Source organism: Polyodon spathula, chromosome 1 (assembly GCF_017654505.1).
Source record: "Polyodon spathula isolate WHYD16114869_AA chromosome 1, ASM1765450v1, whole genome shotgun sequence".
Taxonomy (NCBI): domain Eukaryota; kingdom Metazoa; phylum Chordata; class Actinopteri; order Acipenseriformes; family Polyodontidae; genus Polyodon; species Polyodon spathula.
In genome coordinates, this window is record NC_054534.1 from 87,571,907 (window position 1) to 87,594,837 (window position 22,931).

Here is a 22,931-nt window from a genome sequence, read left to right on the forward strand (position 1 = left end):
GGCATTGTAGAAGAAGTGACTGAGCCTTCAGATTGGTGTGCCCCAATGGTCCCAGTGATAAAAAAAGAATGGCAAAGTGAAGATCTGTGTAGACCTTAAACGTCTAAATGAAGTTGTCAACAGAGAAAGATTTATGCTGCCCACATTGGAAGACATTGCTCCTAAGCTGTCTGAGGCTTATGTATTTTCCACACCTGACGCTTCTAGTGGGTTTTAGCAGATACCTTTGCACCCCAGCAGCGCAAAGCTCACAACTTTTATCACTCCATGTGGCAGATTCTGTTTTCGCAGACTGCCATTTGGGATCATGTCTACCCCAGAAATATTCCAAAGAGACATTTGACTGAACACATTGAGATACAAACACGTAAAACTATTTTTGAGAAATAATTTTGGGAAGCTTTTTTGAGTTGCGAAGGAATTTATTGTGTTTTAGTACTTTTTTTTTGTCAGTGTTTCACCATTTTTTGTCATGACATATTTTTCTTTTCTTAACTACCAACAACATTTGTTGCATTTTCTGCAGTTACAGAAATACTCGCTTCTGGTTACTGCATTTGCAACCTTTTTTTTTATTAGTAACCATTTATAATCTAATAGAAATCTTCCTTACCTATGTCATTTATGTGTAATTATTTGGAGGTAGTTTGGAGATTCATTGTATTTTAGTGTATCTTTTTGTTTGACCTATGCTTGTGTGTGTGTGTATGTGTGTGTGTTTTTACCCTTTTTTAACTTTTGGTTTTTTCATTGTATATTGTGGTTACAGATGTGCTTTTTGAAAATTAGAAACCTATTGAAGCATGTTGAAAGATTTTGGTCCTCTTACGGGGTTTGCACCACTAGAAACTTCAATGTGTGCTGAACAAAATGATATATAGGTTTGCTTGGATACACCTAAAGGAGAATACAGTAATCATGATTTAAAGGAATGTATTACAGAAATTGTAGAATTCCTGTGGCCAGGGAGGTGGCAACTACCCTTGGCAGCAAAGAGGTTAACAAAGACAAATGCCATTTCAGAAAGAAATAAATATAATACTTCGGTCATATCATCAGTGGAGATGGAATCAGACCAGACCCAAACAAAGTGAAAGCAATCACTGAACCTCTGGGTCTGACATATGTCACAGAGCCTCGACAACAATTAGGCATGGTCAGTTATTTAGGAAGATTTCTGCCCAGCTTTTCATCTGTAATACACCCAGTGACCAATCTACTAAAAAGAGATGCAGCATGGATGTTGGGTTACCCTCAGCAACAGAGTGAAGGTCTTGTTTGTAACTGCTCCATTTTATGATGCAAGCAAGCCCACTGTAGTCAATGCAGATGCCGGCAGCTTTTGTCTCAGAGGAGCACTGTTGCAGCAGCATGGAGATAGGTTCCTCACAATAGCATACTGTTCCCGAACTCTAACAGAGGCAGACAAGAGTTACACATGGATCGAAAAGGCGTGTTTAGTTTGAGTTTGGACTCATGAGAGATTTGTTTGCTACCTGCAAGGCTTAGACAGTTTTCATCTTCAGACTGATTACAAACCTTTGGTGCCATTGACTAAAAGCCATGATTTGGATAGAACACCGCTGAGATGCCAGCATTTGCTGATTGCCTAATAAAATTGAATGTTAAGGCAGAGCATGTTCCCAGAAAGGAGCTCATTGTAGTGACACATTGTCAAGAAACCCCCTAACTGCCACCACGTTTACAAACGAGAGTAAGCCATTCGGCCCATCTTGTTTGTTTGGTTGTTAGTAGCTTATTGATCCCAGAATACGATCAAGCAGCTTCTTGAATGATTCCAGGGTGTCAACTTCAACAACATTACTGGAGAGTTGGTTCCAGACTCTCACTATTCTGTGTAAAAAAAAAAAAAAGTGCCTCCTATTTTCTGTTCTGAATGCCCCTTTATCTAATCTCCATTTGTGACCCCTGGTCCTTGTTTCTTTTTTTAGGTTGAAAAGTCCATTAGGTCGACATTGTCAATAGTAGAAGTTTGAATGCTTGAATCAGATTGGTGTGTAGTCTTCTTTGTTCAAGACTGAATAGATTCAGTTATTTTAGCCTGTCTGCATATGACATGCCTTTTAAACCTGGAATAATTCTGGTCCCTCTTCTTTGCACTCTTTCTAGATCAGCAATATCCTTTTTGCAGCGAGGTGACCAGAACTGAACACGAAATTCTAGATGAGGTCTTACTAACACATTGTAAAGTTTTACCATTACTTCCCTTGATTTAAATTCAACACTTGTCACTATATATCCAAGCATCTTGTTGGCCTTTTTTATAGCTTCCCCACATTCTCTAGATGAAGACATTTCTGAGTCAACATAAACTCCTAGGTCTTTTTCATAGATTCCTTCTTCAATTTCAGTATCTCCCATATGATATTTATGATTCACATTTTTATTGCCTGCATGCAGTACCTTACACTTTTCTCTATTGAATGTCATTTGCCATGTGTTTTCCCAGTTCTGAATGCTGTATAGATCATTAGACTGACCTTTGCTGCTGCAACGGTGTTTGCCACTCCTCCTATTTTTGTGTCGTCTGCAAATTTAACAAGTTTGCTTATTATACCAGAATCTAAATCATTAATCTAGATTAGGAAGAGCACAGGACCTAACACTGATCCATCACCAGAAACACCAAAACTGAAAGAGAGGACAACATCGTAAGGTAATTCAAATATGTTGCTTATATTACTCTCCCAGTTATTTTAAGCACTGTCAGCCCTTGTTAAATATATAAAATAATGTACCCAATCCGAAGCAAGTGCAAAACTTGCCCCGATATTTAAAGTAAAAAATATAAATATTTTACTAGCAAGAAATGACATGGTTGCAGAAGCAGGCATTACATGATTGTTTTAAGTTAATTTATTATGGGCAATCATTGTCCTCAAATTCAATGGTCCATATTTAGAAGCAAGCACAAAGGAAAAGACACAATTTCTTAAAGGAATAATACCATATTAATGGTATAAGAAACAACTCTTGACTGATCCTTCCTGCAACTAACTGTTAAATATATACTGCTGAAATGGTTTTATACAGCAAAAAAGAAATAAAGAAATAAAGAAATATTTGCATTTGCTTCACAATGAAGTCTTTTTTTTTTTTTTTTACATAGCAAACCTGTGCTTCTGACATCACAAGTATTTAGATCTAGGGAAATCTTACCTTCAAAAAAAAAGTACAGTACTTTCCTTTTAATAAACTACATGTGGGAGTTCTAGGTACAGCACTGTGCAGAGATGCTTTTGATACTGGTTTGCCATTTGGTGCTACTTGCATATATTTGTAATGTATGCGTGCTCAGTAAGAACATATTCAGCATTTATGCTGAAACAGCGGCCCAATTTTGTTAGTTTGCAATTATTAAAAATGTAACTTCACAACAGCAAGGTTTCATTGGTTTCTTAGAGCTTCTTAATTGTTAATAAAAATACACTTGCCTCTACACTTGGCAGTCAGTCCTTCAGTTTGCCCTCCACTTTTGTTACTAAATATGAAAGTTTACTGGTCCATAGCTTATCTATACTCAAAATGAGTATAATTTAGATTGTTGTTATTATACAGTTAAATACAGGCTTTATTTTTACAGTTGGTTATTAGTTATCAACATTGAAAATGATGTCAAACTCCTTAAATTAGGTCTTTAAAAAATGGGCAAAATGACTTGAACAGTCCTTGAAATTTGTACCAGACAAACTGTATGAACCCTGTATTTACGACATCCGATTGAATTAAGCAGAGCTTGTAAATGGTTCTATAAAATTAATATTATGTAAATTGGGCATACATTGCTACAAGGCCGTGTACGTGCACCTGAAGGGTCGTCCCCACTCCGGACACACTAGCAATAGACTTTTTTGTAAAAGATATCTCAAATGGGGAAGAACAGATGTATGATTCAACTGCTGATGAAGTCCAGTGCCCCATATTTTTAATTAGATACTGGTTAATCTTTGCTGTTGCTGCTAATGTGGGTGCCCTGATTCTGAATCAACAGTACGAAGGTCACTCTTTAAACCAGGACTTAGAGGATGTGTTGCAGTAAGAATACTTCTGTTAAGAAAGGGGAATAACACTAAAAGGCTAAAATATGCACAAGAACACAGAAATTGGATTATGGAACAATGGTCAAAGGTGCTTTGGACTGTTGATGGATGGACAACAACACCTGTGCCTTCTGTCAGTTCTGTTGTCAATTCAATGCGTGTCTTCTTTCTATTCCTTAAGGATATTATCTTCAAGTATTGCTCATCCTTGTTAGGCAGCTTTTTGGGTCTTCCAGGCCTGGGTTTGTCAATTACAGACAATGTTTCTCTGTACTTGTTTATTACTCTTCGGATACCACACCTTTCTTAGCATCTTGTATGTGTTTATTTGACCCGAAGATTGGTTAGGTTTTGTTTTGTTGATTTGTTTTTGTCACTCAAATAAACATATCATCTGGCGTTTTCACTGAACACTGTAGTTGGCTGGCATATTAAAAAAGGCACAGATCAAAGTTGTTTAAAGGCACAGATCAGGGGGTGGGTATAAAAAAATATCAAAGGCCTTGAATATCTCATGGAGTACAGTCAAGACGATTATTAAGAAGTGGAAGGTGTATGGCACCACTAAGACCCTGCTTAGATCAGACTGTCCCTCCAAACTGGATGACCGAGAAAGAAGGAGACTGATCAGAGAGGCTACCAAGAGGCCAATGGCAACTTTATAAGAGCTACAGGTTTTTATGGCCGGGCCTGGTCAAAGTGTGCATGTGACAACAATATCTCAAGCACTCCACAAATCTGACCTGTATGGTAGGGTGGCAAGAAGGAAGCCATTACTCAAGAAAGCCCACCTTGAATCCTGTTTGAAGTATGCAAAAAAACACTCAGGAGATAATGTAGCCATGTGGCAAAAAGTTTTGTGGTCTGACAAAACTAAAATGCAACATTTTGGCCCAAATGCAAAGTGTCATGTTTGGAGCAAACCCAACACAGCGCATCACCCAAAGAACACCATCTCTACTGTGAAGCATGGTGGTGGCAGCATCATGTTATGAGGATGTTTCTCATCGGCAGGGACTGGGGTACTTGTCAGGGTAGAAGGGAAAATGAACGGAGCAAAGTACAGAAAAATCACTGAGAAAAACCTGCTGCTCTCTGCAAGAAAGCTGAAACTGGGATGGAAGTTCACCTTTCAGCATGATAACGACCCAAAGCACACAGCCAAAGCTACACTGGAATGGCTAAGGAATAAAAAAGGTAAATGTCCTTGTGTGGCCCAGTCAGAGTCCCAACCTAAATCCACTTGAAACTTTGTGGCATTACTTGAAGATTGCTGTCCATCATCGCTCCCCAAGGAACTTGACAGAGCTTAAACAGTTTTGTAAAGAAGAATAGTCAAATACTGCCAAATCAAGGTGTGCAAAGTTGGTAGAGACCTATTCCAACAGACACACATCTGTAATTGCTACCAAAGGTGTGTCCACCAAGTATTAACTCATGGGGGTGGAGACCTATCCAATTATGATCTTTCAGTTTTGTATTTTTAATATATAAGTTTTTTCTCAATAAAAACGTTTTCCCCTTAACAGTGTGGAGTATGGTGTGTAGATAAGTGGAAAAAATCCTCATTTAAATGCATGAAACTCTGAAGCACTGACACAACAAAATGTGAAAAAAAGTTCAAGGGGGTGTAGACTTTCTATAGGCACTGTATATATATATATATATATATATATATATATATATATATATATATATATATATATATATATATATATATATAGACACACACACACACACACACACACACACACACACACACACACACACATTTTATTTACATGTATTAGTATGTGCCACTCCAATTTTGCTTAGTTGCATTTTATTCATATTATGTATTTATTTATTTATTTTGTATTTTATATTGTCATTGTCTGTTGTGTGGCACAACTTTTTTCCTTACATTAAATTGTATTAATTCAAAATGGGTTCTTTTTGTTAAAGTTCTGATGCCAACTTTGGAATGTAAACATTAATCTCTCATTTGTACTTTCACTGGAAGAAGAGACCTTTCAGGTCTTGAAAGCATGCGATTAATTATTGTTTAGTTAATCTGTCTTATGTTTCTACAAATGGAATTTGCACCCATAGATATCATATTATAATTCTAAAATGCTATTTAGCCTTTACAGTAATGAAGCCATGATGTTAACAAAGTTTGCACGTAACAATCTTAGCATAACAACAGTAACCAGTATTATCAGCTAACATTTGTAGGGAAAACAGACATAAATGCAAAGGTGTGATTATTCATATGCTGACTATTTCAATTGTAAATGTATGTGTTCCTTCAAACTGCCATTATAGGTGCTGAAATAAAGCTAGTGTACAGTTGTACATTACAATAATTTTTTTGAATAAATATTCATAAAATGAAGCAGTGTAATGTAACATTGCGCCATATAGCCTTTATTTTTTAACCCCAATTGTTTGGTTCCTTTATAATTCAGAAGATACTCTATGGGTACACCGATAATTATTGAACATGGAGCACAAACAATACATTTTCAAAACATTTTTTCTGTGTGATAAACAGGTGACTTGTTGGAAACAGGAGGAAAATAATCAACAACATACACCAAATGAACTTTATCAATTGCAACAAAGTAGCATACCCAAAGCTAGTAAAAATAACCAGTGTAAAAATGAAAATCATTGTTTATGATAATGATGTTCTCAAAAGTGAATTTTTCAAGAACAAATTGAGTTCTGTTTTTACTCCATTCATCAAAAATATTTAACACCCCACAAAGTGGTTCCAAAATCTTCAAGTGCCAACATAATATATATATATATATATATATATATATATATATATATATATATATATATATATATATATATATATATATATGCCATCAGATTGCAATTGATTGCACCTGTATCACAATCTGACAGTGTACCATTCTCTAGGTCAAGTTTTGGTACCGTATTCTGACAATGTACCCCTTTTTGGCACTAGTCTCCTAACCCCCCATTTTCCTTGTGTGTTGTGTTCAGTTTGCTTGTCTCTGTGATTCTGCAGCAATGGCAGATTTATTTTTTGCAACCCCCAACCAGATTTTGGAAGTAACTAGCCAAAAAGTAGGCATATTGTGTTTTCTAAAACAGCCAAGCAGCAGCACTTACATTTAAGACTTAAACCTACCCTGGGTCTGCTGTAATTGTGTTCTGGAAGGGTCTATGACTAATGTGAGTGTATGCAGCACTGTGGCAGGGCATGGAGGGTTTTGCGTAAATGTGTATTGTAAATAGTGTGTATTTAATGTAATAAATTAATGGAGCACCTGATGCTTTTGGGAGAGCCTTTCTGCCGTGTGTGATTACCAGGTGTGGAATCTAATTAGCAGGTAGGTGTGTTCCAGTGAGATGTCAGGTATAAAAAGGTTCCATTATTTAGCTCAGGGCTGTTGCAAAACCAAAGTCAACTGGGCTAGAAGCTACAGAGTGTGTGTGTGTGTGTGTGTGTGTGTGTGTGTGTGTGTGTGTGTGTGTGTGTGTGTGAGCACCTTGTTCTGGGGACAATAAAAGGGCACTCTGAAATGTGCAGTTTTGTCACACAACACAATGCCACAGATGTCTCAAGTTTTGAGGGAGCATGCAATTGGCATGCTGACTGCAGGAATATCCACCAGAGCTGTGCCAGAGAGCCGCCTCCAACGTTGTTTTAGAGAATTGGGCAGTAAGTCCAACCGGCCTCACAACCGCAGACCACGTGTAACCACGCCAGCCCAGGACCTCCACATCCAGCTTCTTTACCTGCGGGATCGTCCGAGACCAGCCACCCGGACAGCTGATGAAACTGTGGGTTTGCACAACTGAAGAATTTCTGCACAAACTGTCAGAAACCGTCTCAGGGAAGCTCAACTGCGTGCTCGTCGTCCTCACCAGGTTCTTGACTTGACTGCTGTTCGGCGTTGTAACTGACTTCAGTGGGCAAATCCATAGATTAGGCCTAATAAATTTATTTCAATAGACTGATTTCCTTATATGAACTGTAACTCAGTAAAATCTTTGAAATTGTTGCATGTTGCGTTTATATTTTTGTTCAGTGTGTGTGTGTGTGTGTGTGTGTGTGTGTGTGTGTGTGTGTGTGTGTGTGTGTGTGTGTGTGTATATATATATATATATATATATATATATATATATATATATATATATATATGATCCAATTTTGGAATATTATTTGAATATTTTTTAAAGTTTGTACATTGAGGACCTCAGCTTGTCTTGTCTATTACATAGTATATCATTTCTTTATTTTTAATCATGAGGTTTATTTTTCCAAATTAAATAAAATAATTTTTACAGACTGGGGCACACCTAAAGTAAGTGAAGCACAAACTGCTCTGATAGTCCTGTTTTTGACAACAGAAGACTAGACAGTCTTGCAGCCAATCATAGCTAGACATGTTGAAACACTGTGACCAATGACACGCTGGAGCTCAGATTACACCGAGAGCGACGTGGGTATGTGGCTGAAGTAAAGATCTATGGCAGACTGGAAAATGAACTATTGAAAACTCGCTATAATAACAAAAAACAAATACTTTATTAACGTCACTGCCATATGATAATGTATGCTGCTTTTCAAATTGAGCATTTAGTTTACATTTTCTCATAATATTTTATATTAGTTGTTAATCTAATGCAACGCGATTTTAAATCATAACCAGTGTTATTTTAGCATGAAAAGTTCAAACACAATCATATCACAAATTTATCCCAACTAAAATATATTCGTGCAGGTTTCATGAATTCGCCTCCAGCAGGACTCGATACATTCCTGTTGGTTGCTGAAAATTATTTGCATATGGACTTCCGCCCCACGGCTGGGTTCGGCATCAGGCAAGGAGTCTGAAGAGATGGGACACTGAAGCATGAAATCTTAACATAAACTTTTCTGATCAAGTGGGTAAAAGGCTTTAGACTAGGGCATTAAGACATTTTTGTGATTCTAAAATCGTGGACGTGTTTTGTGAAGCAAATATGTTTTCCTGTGTTTTTCGGGATCCAGTTTGATCACTATCTCCTGAGAAGGCGGATCTGTAACAAACTGCGGATTCAATATGCTAAACACCACGGAGACCCCCATATCTGGAGATACCGCGAATATCTCCTTAATGAAATACTACGGATTATTATTACATTTTGAGTAGACAGAAGCCATCAGCATATTGACAGCAAGCATTTCTCCCATATTGCTTTGTTACCCTAAAAACTACACGTTTTATTTTTCTTGATTTGAACAAAGATGACAGCCTACCTTGCCACCACTTCTGCCTACTTATTTTGAATATTTATTTATTTTTTCTAGTGTTATGTTTTGTGATGTATTCGTTTTACCACAACGAATGTTTGATTAGTACTAAGAGCACTGGAGTATTTTTTTCACTTTGACGCCGAGAGTTAAGTCTTAAATTCGACTTCCTTTTTATTAAACGTTCCATTTAAACATTTTTAAGGAACAATGTAATTTTTACATTATACAAACTTTCTTAGCATTTTTTGCCAAAATTTCTTAGCATTTTTATATATATATATATATATATATATATATATATATATATATATATATATATATGTGAGAACAAATTATATATATAATTATTAAAACACGTGATAATTTTGAAAAGCCCTACAGTTCATAAAATATACGCGTTGTGTATTTCGTTCCAATCTGTACTGGATTGAGTCACACTAACTCAATTCAAACCGCAATCGGTAATCACATTGTTTCTGGAGCCTTTGAATGGATTGGTGTATATATTTATTATTATTATTATTTTTTTTTTTTGGAGAAAGGCATCGGGAAGCTATCTGTTCGCGATGATTTACTTCACTCAGCCAATAGCTCTGGTGCTACATGGACTCCTCATTTCTGCAGTACTTGGATCGGAGGTTTATTCTAAAGACCAGGCAAAACGAGCCTCGTCTGACAATACAGCCCTTCCTACAGGTAATTATTTACGTGATTTAATTTCGATTTTTATATTTACAAGATAATCAGACTAATGTTTATTCCACAATAAGATGCATAGTCAAGTGTCTACCATTCGTATTTAACAGCACTTTTGTGCATTGCTGTACAATAACGGCATGCAGGCTGAATTCATCACCACTGCAGTCCAGAGAAATTACAAGCACCCTTGTGTTTTATCCCTAAGTATTTGATTGAGTGCAAGTTAGGGATAATTGTTCTGTTTTGCGTCAGCAACAAGTATGTGCTCTGGGTTGATCTCTACCACCAAACTAAAACTTCTGTTTTAATTGTTGCTGTATTGTGTAGTGTCTCCACCCTCTAATTTGTAAAATTAATTAAAAAACAATCAGGTGGTAAATGCCTGTCTTCTCTTAACATAGTGGAAACGTGTCCTGTTAAATTTCAAAAGACTTACATGGTCATACATTTTTAGTCTTGAACTTAAAATGTTGTAATTAATAATATGGCATGCTGCAGGTTTTCAAGTCTAGTTTGAGAATGATAAGCTGTTGGCGTGTGTTGTGTTCCTAATAATTAATATCTTTAATTTGTTAAGACTGTAACCTAAATGCACAGCCCTGGGTAACAAGGAAGGATGTTTACAACATTAAACTTTTACGAGATTTATAGTATACTCGTGCAATATGGGTCAGTTATTAACTGTCAAAAATGTCTTAATACTTAATAAATATTCTCTTTTTTTTTTTTTTTTAAATCAATTTGCCCTGAATTTGAGTACTAAGTGTTTCTTTACAGATTAGCAGTGCCCGAATCCCTTGTTTTGCTACTAAAGTCAAGGGAAACAAAATAACCTAGTCAAATCAAGAATAAGCAATAATGGGAAAAAGAAGCATATCATTTTCTGAAAATCTGGAGTTTTAGGAAATACTAGGCTTCAATGCAAAATCTACACCAGAATGTGATCTAAGAAAACAGGTCAGAGTTCATCATCTGGTTACAAATTGTAAGGTTGTCTGATACTCCCCTATCAAAATGACAACAGACTTAAGTGTCATAATGAGTTCATTATGACATAATGAGTTGATTTCTAAAAGTTTGGGTACAGTTATTGCACAGTAACACACAATACAGTACATAAGTTATTTTCAAACACATGAAAAAGTCATGTACATTGTATTCTGTGAATAATTTTACAGCATACTATTTCATAAACAGAAAATATCTAAATAATAAAAAAAAATACAAAATATCACGGACTGTCATGTTGCTTCATTGTGCATATGCTTGCAGAGAGACAGGGCAGGCAAACAGTTCCACTAGCATTAAGGTTTATGGCTCCCCACCCTACCCTCTGTATCTCCCCACCCAAGACCAATAAACTTACATTATTTTTTCATACTTTTTATTGATTGTACTGTTTTATTTAAACTTGTAAAGCGCCTTGGCTAAAGGCACTATAAAAATGTAAATAAATAAATAATATTGTAAAGCAGATTATACATGAATGACAAATACAGAAAGTTTCATTATTTGTCACTACAACATCCTACAGTGGCTCTCAAAAGTATTCACCCCCCTTGGACTTTTCCACATTTTATTGTGTTACAACATGGAATCAGAATGGATTTAATTAGGAGTTTTTACCACTGATCAACACAAAAAAGTCCATAATGTCAAAGTGAAAAATAAAATCTACAAATTGTTCTAAATTAATTACAAATATAAAACAGAAAATGATCGATTGCATAAGTATTCACCCTCTTTGCTATAACACACCTAAATAAGCTCTGGTGCAACCAGTTGTCTTTACAAGTTGAATGGAGTCCACCTGTGTGCAATTAAGGTGTTTCACATGATTTCAGGTTAAATACACCTGTCTCTGGGAGGTCCCACAGTTGGTTAGTACATTTCCTAACAAAAACTACATCATGAAGACGAAGGAATGTTCAAAGCAAATCCGGAATAAGGTTCTTCAAAAGCACCAATCAGCGGTAGGATATAAGAACATTTCCAAGGCATTGAATATACCCTGCTGCACAGTAAAGTCCATTGTTAAGAAGTGGAGAGAATATGGCACAACTGTGAATCTGTCTAGAACAGGCCGTCCTCAAAAACTGAGTATCCGGGTGAGAAGGGCACTAGTCAGGGAGGCCACCAAGAGGTCTATGACAACTCTAAAGGAGTTAAAGTCTTCTATGGCTGAGCTGGGAGACACTGTGCATACGGCAACAATAGCCCGGGTGCTTCACAAAACTGGCCTTTATGGGAAAGTGGCAAAAAGAAAGCCATTGTTGAAAAAACTTGCATCAAATATTGGCTAGAGTTTGCCAGAAGGCATGTGGGAGACTGAGACCAAGTGGAAGAAGATTCTATGGTCTGAGACCAAAATAGAGCTTTTTGGCCTGAACGCTAAGCACTATGTTTGACGCAAGTGTAACACCGCACATCATCCTGAGAACACCATCCCTACCATGAAGCATGGTAGTGGCAGCATCATGCTATGGGGATGCTTCCCTGCGTCAGGGCCTGGAAAGCTCGTGAAGATAGAGGGCAACATGGAAAACCTACTGAAGTCTGCAAGAGACTTGAGACTTGGGAGAAGATTCATCTTCCAGCAGGACAATGACCCCAAACATACAGCCAAAGCCACCCTGGAGTAGCTTAAAAACAAAAAGGTCAATGTCTTGGAGTGGCCCTGTCAAAGCCCGGACCTCAATCCAATTGAGAATATGTGGAAAGAGTTGAAAATTGCTGTTCACCAAAGGTCCACATCCAACTTGACGGAGCTTGAGCAATTTTGCAAAGAAGAATGGGCAAACATTGCAGATGTGCAAAGCTGGTAGAAACTTATCCAAATAGACTCATGGCTGTAATTGCTGCCAAAGGTGCTCCCAAATATTGACTCAAGGGGGTGAATACTTATGCAATCAATTATTTTCTGTTTTGTATTTGTAATCAATTTAGAACAATTTGTAGGTTTTATTTTTCACTTTGACATTATGGACTTTTTTTGTGTTGATCAGTGGCAAAAACTCCTAATTTAAATCAATTTTGATTCCATGTTGTAACACAATAAAATGTGGAAAAGCCCAAGGGGGTGAACACTTTTGAGAGCCACTGTACACTAATCCTTTTGATTAACTTATTTCTGTGAAAAAAAAAAAAAAGTTTGAACAGCTGCCACAGTTGCCTGTTTTTAGCTTGTAGAATCTGAAGATGGAAACACAATTGCAGTACTTGTGTGAGTATAAAAAGTAATGGCAATATACACTAAATAATCTACTCAAATAATATTTAACTGCTTTGTTGGACCAACTAGATTATAAAGGCCCTTTCCATTACTGTGTTCCTATCTGTTACAGTACTGTGTTAACTGTAGCTATGAGGAAGTAATTTTGGCTTTTTACTTTTTGTGACACTTCCTGGATCTCATCACACATATATTAAAACTTGACTGTGTTTGAAGGAAATGTTGTTGAATTGCTGGATTGTAGGAAATAATACAGTTGGCATGACAGTTTATGTTTTGTTTTTGGTTTGTTTGCGGCGAGATTTAGGATGAAGCGTGCAATAATTGTTTTTGTTTAAAAAACAAAGTACCTTTGAATTTAATGAAAATGTTATGTTGCAAATATGCTGTACTGTTAATTATAGCTTACTTATTTGATTAGCTACTGTAACTCTAATGTAGGAAAAAAATACTAATGTGTGAAATAATTGACCACTTAGAATAAAGAACCAAGAGGTTGTTTGAGTAAACTATTTCATGCAGCAACAGTGGGCTGAGTACTTCACTTCAATTATATTTAGATATGGATTAACAAAGACTAAAAGCATGTGTTAACGAGTGGGTCATTCCATATAAAATCAATCACTGAAACCTCGACCTCATTTGATTTTCATAAACATTTCCATGCTTGTTTGCCTTTGGGAGAAGTGGTTTCAGTGTAAATTCTAGGCCTGAGTGACCTCCCATTCATGAGATACAGGTCATAAAAGCTTGACCTGATTTGGACTCCCACCCTACATTTACATGGTCATAACTTCCTCCATAATTGACACAGAATGCTGGTGTTGGTTTTCTAAAGCTCTCAAATAGGACTATATATATTCATTATATCAAAGTTGATGTGAAATACAAGATAACAAAGTTGTGTGAATCTGTGACCTTTGACCATCAACCAGGTCAAATCTTGTGACCTTTAATTTTTGTCAGCTTGTAGCCTAGGCCCTTATGTACATTTCCTTTAAGTTTCATTTTGTGCCTGCCATTGGTTGAGGCACAGCACACAGTTGAATGCAGAGGGTCAGATAGATCTTCTAAAAGCGATTTCACACCTAATACCATTAAACAAAAATATTTAGTTGTAATAGAGTATACTCACCTGATAAATTGAACCTGCAGCAGTGAACTGGTGCAGCTGTAACAGATTCATGTTAATTGAAAATAAATTTGGCCTCATAACATGTGACTAAACTGTAGCACAGGTGAATTAAATACAAATCAGTACTGAAATGTGCCCTTTGTAAAGTGAAAAACAAGAAAAGCCAACCATAACTCTACTAACTATTTATATATTATACTGATCAGTTTAACAATCTTGACATTAAATGTTTTTAGCTAAAACTTTGTGTATGGCCAGAAGTTATGTTACCCTTGTATGAAGTTGCTAGCCCACCGTCTTCCTGACCAAGACCAAACATCATCTTCAACACAAAGTGACTCCAAGGAGTCTAGTTCCAGAGAATCCAGCCCTCATGCTGTTCAAGACAAACAATCTGAAAGCAACATTTTTCAAAGCTGAAAAGGAACATGCGATTTCATAAATAAACAAGGCCTTAGAGGCAATACAAGTACACTGAAGAGAAGGAAATTGTCACAAAAGGTATATGCAGCTCAGAAGGTAAAGAAGGTCAGAGAAGCAATGAAGAGAAAGCTAAGAAAGGTTTTCCCACAAACAGAAGTAAAGACAATGAAACATTCAAGGGGCAGGCTGAGACATATCAAGAGATGATGGCCCAGCTGAAAGAAAAATGTAATTCAAATATCAGTTGAAGTTGTTGGTGATTTTGCAGAAAACTTCACTTCCGTCATGCTAGATGAAGCACTATCACACCACTGGAACAACTCTCAGGCAACCACAATTTATTTTGTTTGATATTGGCAAGACAAAGATGGTATTTCTGAGCACATCTCATATGTTTCAATATCAAAATGCATGACTCATGACACGCTCGATGTTTATCTCTTTAAAAAGCATCTTTTGAGGTTCTTGGAGAACAAATTTGGGAGACGTCTGAGAAAAATCTATTACTTCTGTGACAGGTGTGCAGGGCAATACAGGAACTAAAAATGTCCTCAACATTTGCCAGCACTTGGAAGATTTTGCGTGGAAGCAGAGTGGAAACTCTTTGCAACATCTCATGGCAAAGGACCGTGTCATGGTGTAGGAGGAACCACTAAACGATTGGCAACAAAAGCCAGTTTGCAGCATCCACACCAATTGTACAGGTTTGCAAAAGACAACATTCCTACTCTTGAAGTAGAATACTTCACGATAGCACAATGGCAAGCTGAGTAAGATTTTCTGGAGCAATGATTCCTCAAGGTAAGAGCTGTGCCTGACTCACAACATCTCCACTTCTTTCAGCCAGTTTCCAAAGCAAAAGTCCTTGAACGAGAGTTCTCCTAGTCAACAAAACAAAGAGAATAATCCATCACAGTCGAAGAGGATGTCCTACCATTTGCCCAAGTGAAAGGATATGTTACTGTTCAGTATGACAGTCACTGGTGGCTCAGGCTGAAAGTAACTTCCTGCAACCGAATAGACCAGCACGATCATTCTGTTTCCCACACTGTCCAGATCAATTTATTGTAGACATGGGGGGCCTACAACTGCGTCAGGATGGAAATACACCCTGAGAGACAAGGAGCTGGCCAAAGCATCAAAAGCCTTGACAGAGTGGCTAAAACGGGAAAGGGCAACTTAAGCATAGGTGAGCGGTAAATTGTGTTGCATACAGACATATAAGGACAGACACCTGCAAATGAAATATGTACATTTCCACCACATCTAACAACATGTTTTCTTTTGCAGGCTCAATGATTCATTGGATTTGAACAGTGGTAATTGCAGCTCCTGGAGAAGCATCACTTAAAATACCAAACATGAACTGACAGAAGTACCACTGGTGGGGACAAAATTAAACATGCACAATTCAGCATTGATTTATATTATTTTTTTGTTTTGTTTTAGCCACTTGTGCAAATAGGGCACCTCCAGTTCACTACAGCATCAATTTAACAGGAGAGGAGAGTATACTCGATTGCAACTACATATTTTTGTTTAATTGTATTAGGTGTGTAATCGCTTCACTTAGAAGATTCACCTGACACTGCATTAAACTGTGTGCTGTGCCTCAACCAATGGTAGGCACAAAATGAAACTTGGAGGAAAAGTAAAAAAGGGTTTAGGTTACAAGCTATCTAAAACTGATGAAAATCCAAGGTTACGCAATTTGACCTGGGTGAGGTCAAAGCTCACAGATTCACACACCTTTTATTGTCTTGCAATTTCGATATTATAAATATATAATGAGGACAGGTGTCCAAATCAGGTCAAGCTTTGATGACCTGTATCTCATGAATGGGAGGTCATTCAGGCCTACAATAAACAGTGTAACTGTTTCTTCCAAAGACAATGATATGTGCAGACATTTGTCAAAATCAGAGGAGGTCAAGTGAAAAATGGCAGCTTTTTTATTGATTTTTTTTTTAAATGTATCATCATTATTGCTATACATCTGGAACAGGAAAAGTGCAATATGTTAGATGTATCATGTAACTTGGGTGTATTTACACAATTATAATGATTACAATGATTAATAAATTAATATCAACAATTTCATCCCAATTAATATTTGAAAAATAAGCTCAGAAAAATTCCCAGGAAATGGGGAAAAAAAAAAAAATAAAAAAAATGCGGAACACTAAGAGTCTCGTATCCTACAACAATGTCTACCAATCTTTACTTCGTACACGCTTTCTCCAGCCTGCACATCACCAAACAAAATACCACTGGTGCCATCAAAAGAAAAACTGATGACATGCTCAGACTCTATTGACATTTCACCATATTTTATCAATTTAGGTTAATCTCTAAACTGAACGGTAATGCCATAATGACGCCATGTTTGTTTGTATAGAAATAGACTTGCGGTTGTGAAGACGGTTGCTTAGGAAGTGACGCAAGCACTTTTCTAGCATTTTGCTTTGTAGTCATGCATTAGTGTTCGGTGTCTAATTATTTGTATAAAGTTTATTGAGGATCTTATATTCAATAAGCTTTATTGACAAACCAGGAAGTGAGTTGGGTTGAGAGGTTGGAAAGCAATGTGTACAGTGTGGAAGCTTCAGTAATACAATTTGCAATCTGTCTGCACCCAGGTGAATTTTTCATATGAGTAATTTCTTCACCAGATACGAACCCCAGCATTACATTAGTTACAGCAAAAAAAACTACTGACCTGACAAAATTATAAAGTTTTGCAAATTGTATTTGCAGATTGGTACAATGGACTCTTTCTGAGATGGCATTATTATGAACAATAGAAATCCATGTGCTTGAAAGGGTAGTGTTCACTGTTTGTTGTTTTTTTCCAGCCAATGTGACTTAACCATGCAAGTCATGTTATTGTTTGGATCCAAGCACTCACAAATACAGTCCCTAGTTGCTGTAGCGGAAAGGGTGCTGCAGTCATAATGACCATGAATACACATACATTTTGAGGGGCATTGCAGTAATTGAGAAGGGCACTGTGCTGTAGTGGCGGGCGCTCAAGGCTGGTCAGACACACAACTTTAATTTATTCAACAAAACAAATCAAAACAGGAACAAAGACAAGGGCTAAACAGAAACCCTACACAACTTCAAATAAACAAAATATAACACCCAAGCTTCAGTTAACCCAATGTTAGCTAGTCTGTTCATTCTTTCTTTCTAATCCACCTTCAATAAACTATCTCCTACACACTCTCACCTAACAAACACTTTTTGTTCCCTTTTTATACAATGTGGTCAGGGGCTTGATTGATTCAATCAATCATCCAATCACCAATTAGTCAAATTCCACACTTTTCCATTCAAACTTCAATCACTCAATTAATCAAACAATGCCATGTGGCTGTGCAAGGGTGTCCATCTTGGCACACACGGCAATTGCCGCATGGCCGGTGATGTAACTTAAGAAAAAAAAGGATGGTGAGTAAGTAGATTCAAGAAAATGCACAGAGTCCTTTTCTTCGATCAGTTGTTAGGTTTATTGAAATATGCAGGGAGTCTGGTCCCAGGTACAGGACAAACAGAATAGTCGTCCTTACAATTTTTGCATGACATTAAATACTCTTCTGTATAGATGGTCCACCTCTTTCTCTGACATTTAACCAATAGCAAGGGTACAACATGTATTTCATTTAGTGTGTATGTGTTTGTGTGTGTGTGTAGTCTTGTGTGACGACCTCTGAACTGAAGTGCATTCTCCAGACCCCTGGAGCCCCAAAAGGGCTTTTTGTCATCTTCCTGGTTCGTATTTCTCCGTTTTGCTTGATACCCTTTGAGTCCAGTGGCGTTATCTCTTATTCTCCTTGAGAACCTTTGGGTCCAACGTCAGTCCCTGGGAGCCTTTTAGCTCCTTTATGCTTTGCATTCCAAAAGTCTTAGGGCCTGGGCCCTTCTGGTCCACAGCATTGTTATCTTGTTAGCTTGCAGTCAATGTTGGGCAAGAAGCTTGTAGACGTAAGGTCTCTATCAGTTGTTAGCAGTACATGCAATTTGAACCAAACAGTCTGCTATCTGCAATATTGGTCTCTTTTCAGAAAATAACACCAGGATAGCTCTGCCAGTCCACATGCGTAGCAAACATCTAATCAATTCTCGATCCATGTTTTCCAACATCTGACATTAATTGTGAGCCCTGGTTATGCATTACATAACTACAAAAACAAAGGTGAAATGTTTGTTTGGTCATTTCATCTTTTGTATTACACATGAGAAAGGCTGTGACTTTGCCGATCTACTGAGAACAGAATGTGCTACATATTCTGAACAGTATCCTAGACATTAACTTGGGAGATAGAGAAAACTTTTGTTTTCTAAAGGAAAAACCAGTATGTCAGAATATTCAAGACTTAAACATATAGTATGAAAATAATATATTGATTATTACTTTATTTTCTAAGTAATGTGTAATTCAGTAAATGCCATACTTTTCCAGCTTAACCGTTGTGGTCCTATGTCTGACATTACAATTTTCCCTTTCCAGTCCGTCAAAAAGACGTAAAGCACGGGTCTCTAGTCTGGAAAAAGCAGAGAAAACCTTTCAATGGTCGAGTAAGACCAATGGGAGCCAAATGAAGTGGAAAAGGGGGGGAGGGGGCGTATCTGAGCAATACAGGTAGCCCCTGCACCACAGAGATAACACCGACACAAAGAAAGGAGATAGCTGCTTCCGCATCCAACGTTCAGAGAATATCAAGGACATTTGCAGAGTTTTTTTCGATGTTATAGAAATAAAATAACGACTTGGATCGCATTATTGAGGAGTTTGGATATAAAAACGAGGGATCAAGAGAGAATTATAGAGAGTATAAAGAGGTTTGTGAAAAATTCAGTGAACAAGGGGTGGGGCTTGGCTAGAGATGCAGTACTGATGTCCTTTTGCTATGCAGAGCCTTTTAAACCTGTTTTACTCTGAAAAAAAAAAAAAATGTAAACAGGATGTGTAAAATAAACAGCGCATGTGAAAATAAATTGGACCTGACGCCTGACAAGCGCTGAATAAATGGACCGCTAAGGGTTAATATTAAGATTTAAACCACAATAGAATTTCTTGGGGGATTGAACTGCCTTGTAATTGCAGATGGTAGTATTTAGTTACAAGCAGAGTGAATGATAAGCATAAGAAATGTTTCTTAGGGGAATGAGTGTCATGTCAATTTAAATGGTTTATAAATTAAAATGGATATGAAAAAGACAAATAACTCTGAACTTATGAAGTTGCCAGCATACAATGCGTACGATATATTAGCACTTTTACCAGCGGCAGATTTACAAATTCGCCAGCTCCCCTAACAAGGATATTTTAAAATAGAAACAAGTTGGGGATCTGTGACTTGAATGACACAATATTGGTCAGTTGCTCTATGACATGGTGAAAATAAGTGAATTGTTTGATTCTGAAATGCTTGAGAGGGGGTGGAAAAAATGGGAAAATCTGGACGCAAAATAGAAAGATATTATAGCCACAGGTTTATTTAGCTTGAATGTTATGGCGATTTCTTGGTTCTGTAGGTGATTTAATGTAATAACTCTTCTAAACGTTATAGTGTAAACATCAACAAAATATATTTAGCAAATGTTTGCCTCACTATAGTTATAGTGACTAAAACAGTGCTAAACCACTTCCTCCTATGCGACTACATTGCAGTTTTATGTAACCCTTTATCGGAGCATGATATGTGCTACTGGTGATTTCAGACACAATAGATCAATTAACAGAAATATTCAGAGGAAAAACCTACTTTACAGAGCGTATAAAAGGGACCAAGAACAAAGTACCCGGAAAGAGTACTTTAAAATGCATGCGCAAGTCAAAAAGGAAATTAGAAGTCAAGAGAGATAGAAGTGAACATTGCCAAGGGGGCAAAAAACATTTCCAAAAAGTTTTTCCAATATTATAACAGCAAAAGAACATTCAAGGAGGAAGTAAAATGTCTAAGAAATACAAATGGCGACATCATAGATGATGAGAAATAGCAAATATATTAAATGATTACTTTTCACAAGTTTTTACAAAGGAGGATACGAACAACATGCCCCACATGCTGACCTGTTCCTATCCAATTTTAAGTAACTTTAGCATAACCGAGGCAGAAGTGTTAAAGGGACTAGGAGCTCTTAAAATAAACAAATCCCCTGGGCTGGATCCTCCCAATAGTACTCAAAGAAATAAAAGTAACTTAGAAACTGATAACTGAGATCAGGGGTTGTACCGACAGACTGGAGAATTGCAAACGTAATACCGATCCAGAAAAAGGAAAACAAAACCGAACCAGGTAACTACAGACCAATAATCCTGACTTCTATTATATGTAAACGTATAGAAACTATAATAAGATCCAAAATGGAAAATTACCCATATGGTAACAGTATCCTGGGAGACAGTTAGCATGGTTTTAATAAAGGGAAATCATATCTAACTAACCTGCTTGATTTTTTTGAGGATGCAACATCGACAATGGATAATTGCAAAGCATATGACATGGTTTATTTAGATTTCCAGAAAGCTTTTGACAAAGTCGCGCATAAAAGATTAATTCTCAAACTGAACACAGGGATTTGAGGAAATGCATGTACATGGATTAGGGAGTGGTTAACATGTAGAAAACAAAGTACTGATTGGAGGAGAAACCTCAAAATAGAGCGAGGTAACCAGTGGAGTACCACAGAGATCAGTATTAGGTCTGATATTCCTAATCTACATTAATGTCTTAGATACTGGTATAGCAAGCAAACTTGTTAAATTTACAGACGACACAAAAATAGGATTGGCATTCAGAACTTGGCAGACACATGGCTAATTACAATTAATAGAGAAAAGTGTAAGGTGCTGCATGCAGGCAATAAAAATGTCCATTATAAGTACCATATGGAAGATACTGAAATTGAAGAAGGAATCTATGAAAGACCTAGGAGTTTATGTTGACTTAGAAATGTCTTTATCTAGATAATGTGGGGAAGCTGTAAAAAAGGCCAACAAAGTGCTTGGATATATAAAAGTGTTGAATTTAAATCAAGGGAAGTAATGTTAAAACTTTACTATGCATTAAAAAGACCTCATCTTGAATATTGTGTTCAATTCTGGTCACCTCGCTACAAAATGGATATTGCTGCTGTAGAAAAAGTGCAAAGAGCAACCAGAGTTATTCTGGGTTTAAAAGGCATGTCATATGCAGACAGGCTAAAAGAATTGAATCTATTCAGTCTTGAACACAAATACTACATGGCGATCTAATTCAAACATTCAGAATTCTAAAAGGTATTGACAATGTCGACTCAGGGGAAATTTTCGACCTGAAAAAAGTAACAAGAACCAGGGGTCACAAATGAAGTTATTAGATAAAGGGACATTCAGAACAAAAAATAGGAGGTAGTTTTTTACACAGAGAATTGTGGGAGTCTGGAACTAACTCCCCAGTAATGTTGTTGATGCTGACACTCTGGGATCCTTCAAGAAGCTGCTTGATGAGATTCTGGGATTTCAATAAGCTTTTCACAACCAAACGAGCAAGATGGGCCGATTGGCCTCCTCTCATTTGTAACCATTCTTATGTTCTTAACATAATAATATTGACTTGTATTATGCAGGTCTGCTGAGCATACAATGTGTGGTATTTGTCTTTAGGGTTTTTTTGGTTACCAATACCCATTCAACAATGACATTGAGGGTGTGTGTTGCATTTGTTTTCTCTGTGAGAAACCAAACCACAAGTCTTTGGTACTATATTAAGGTAAATTACAGTATTATATGACAATTAAGCATTCGATAGTGGCTCTGAAGTGAAGTGTACTGCCAGGATGTCCAAAAGCAAAGCATGTATGAATATGAAGTGGCTTTACTGTTTTATAGAAGAGATGCTAATGAGCCAAGTCTATAGCTTTGATACCTCTTTGTGATTAACCCTCCATCGACTCAATGGTCCATTTGGACCCCATGCATCTAAAGTTTAAAATTCTTTGTCCTCTTTTAGAGTGTCTTGGACTAGCCTCTATTTTAAGGGTAAGCAGTTACGGCTGTGTGTTAATGTAACAACAATTTTGATACCCCTCATTATTGAAAAAAATGTTGTTCTTGTCAAGGGTTCATGT

The 22,931-nt window shown here is 36.9% G+C and overlaps 1 protein-coding gene across 1 annotated transcript in view; it reads left to right on the forward strand.

Moving 5' to 3' along the window:
- Positions 1-8,545: 8,545 nt before the first annotated feature.
- LOC121323820 (stromal interaction molecule 2-like) overlaps positions 8,546-22,931 on the forward strand; it is an 82,578-nt gene continuing 68,192 nt past the window's right edge. Inside the window, exons 1-2 of the mRNA XM_041265062.1 lie at positions 8,546-8,972; positions 9,867-10,020. Of these exons, the coding sequence (XP_041120996.1) occupies positions 9,891-10,020 (130 nt within the window). The 5' untranslated portion in view covers positions 8,546-8,972; positions 9,867-9,890. The remainder of the gene's footprint in view (positions 8,973-9,866; positions 10,021-22,931) is intronic.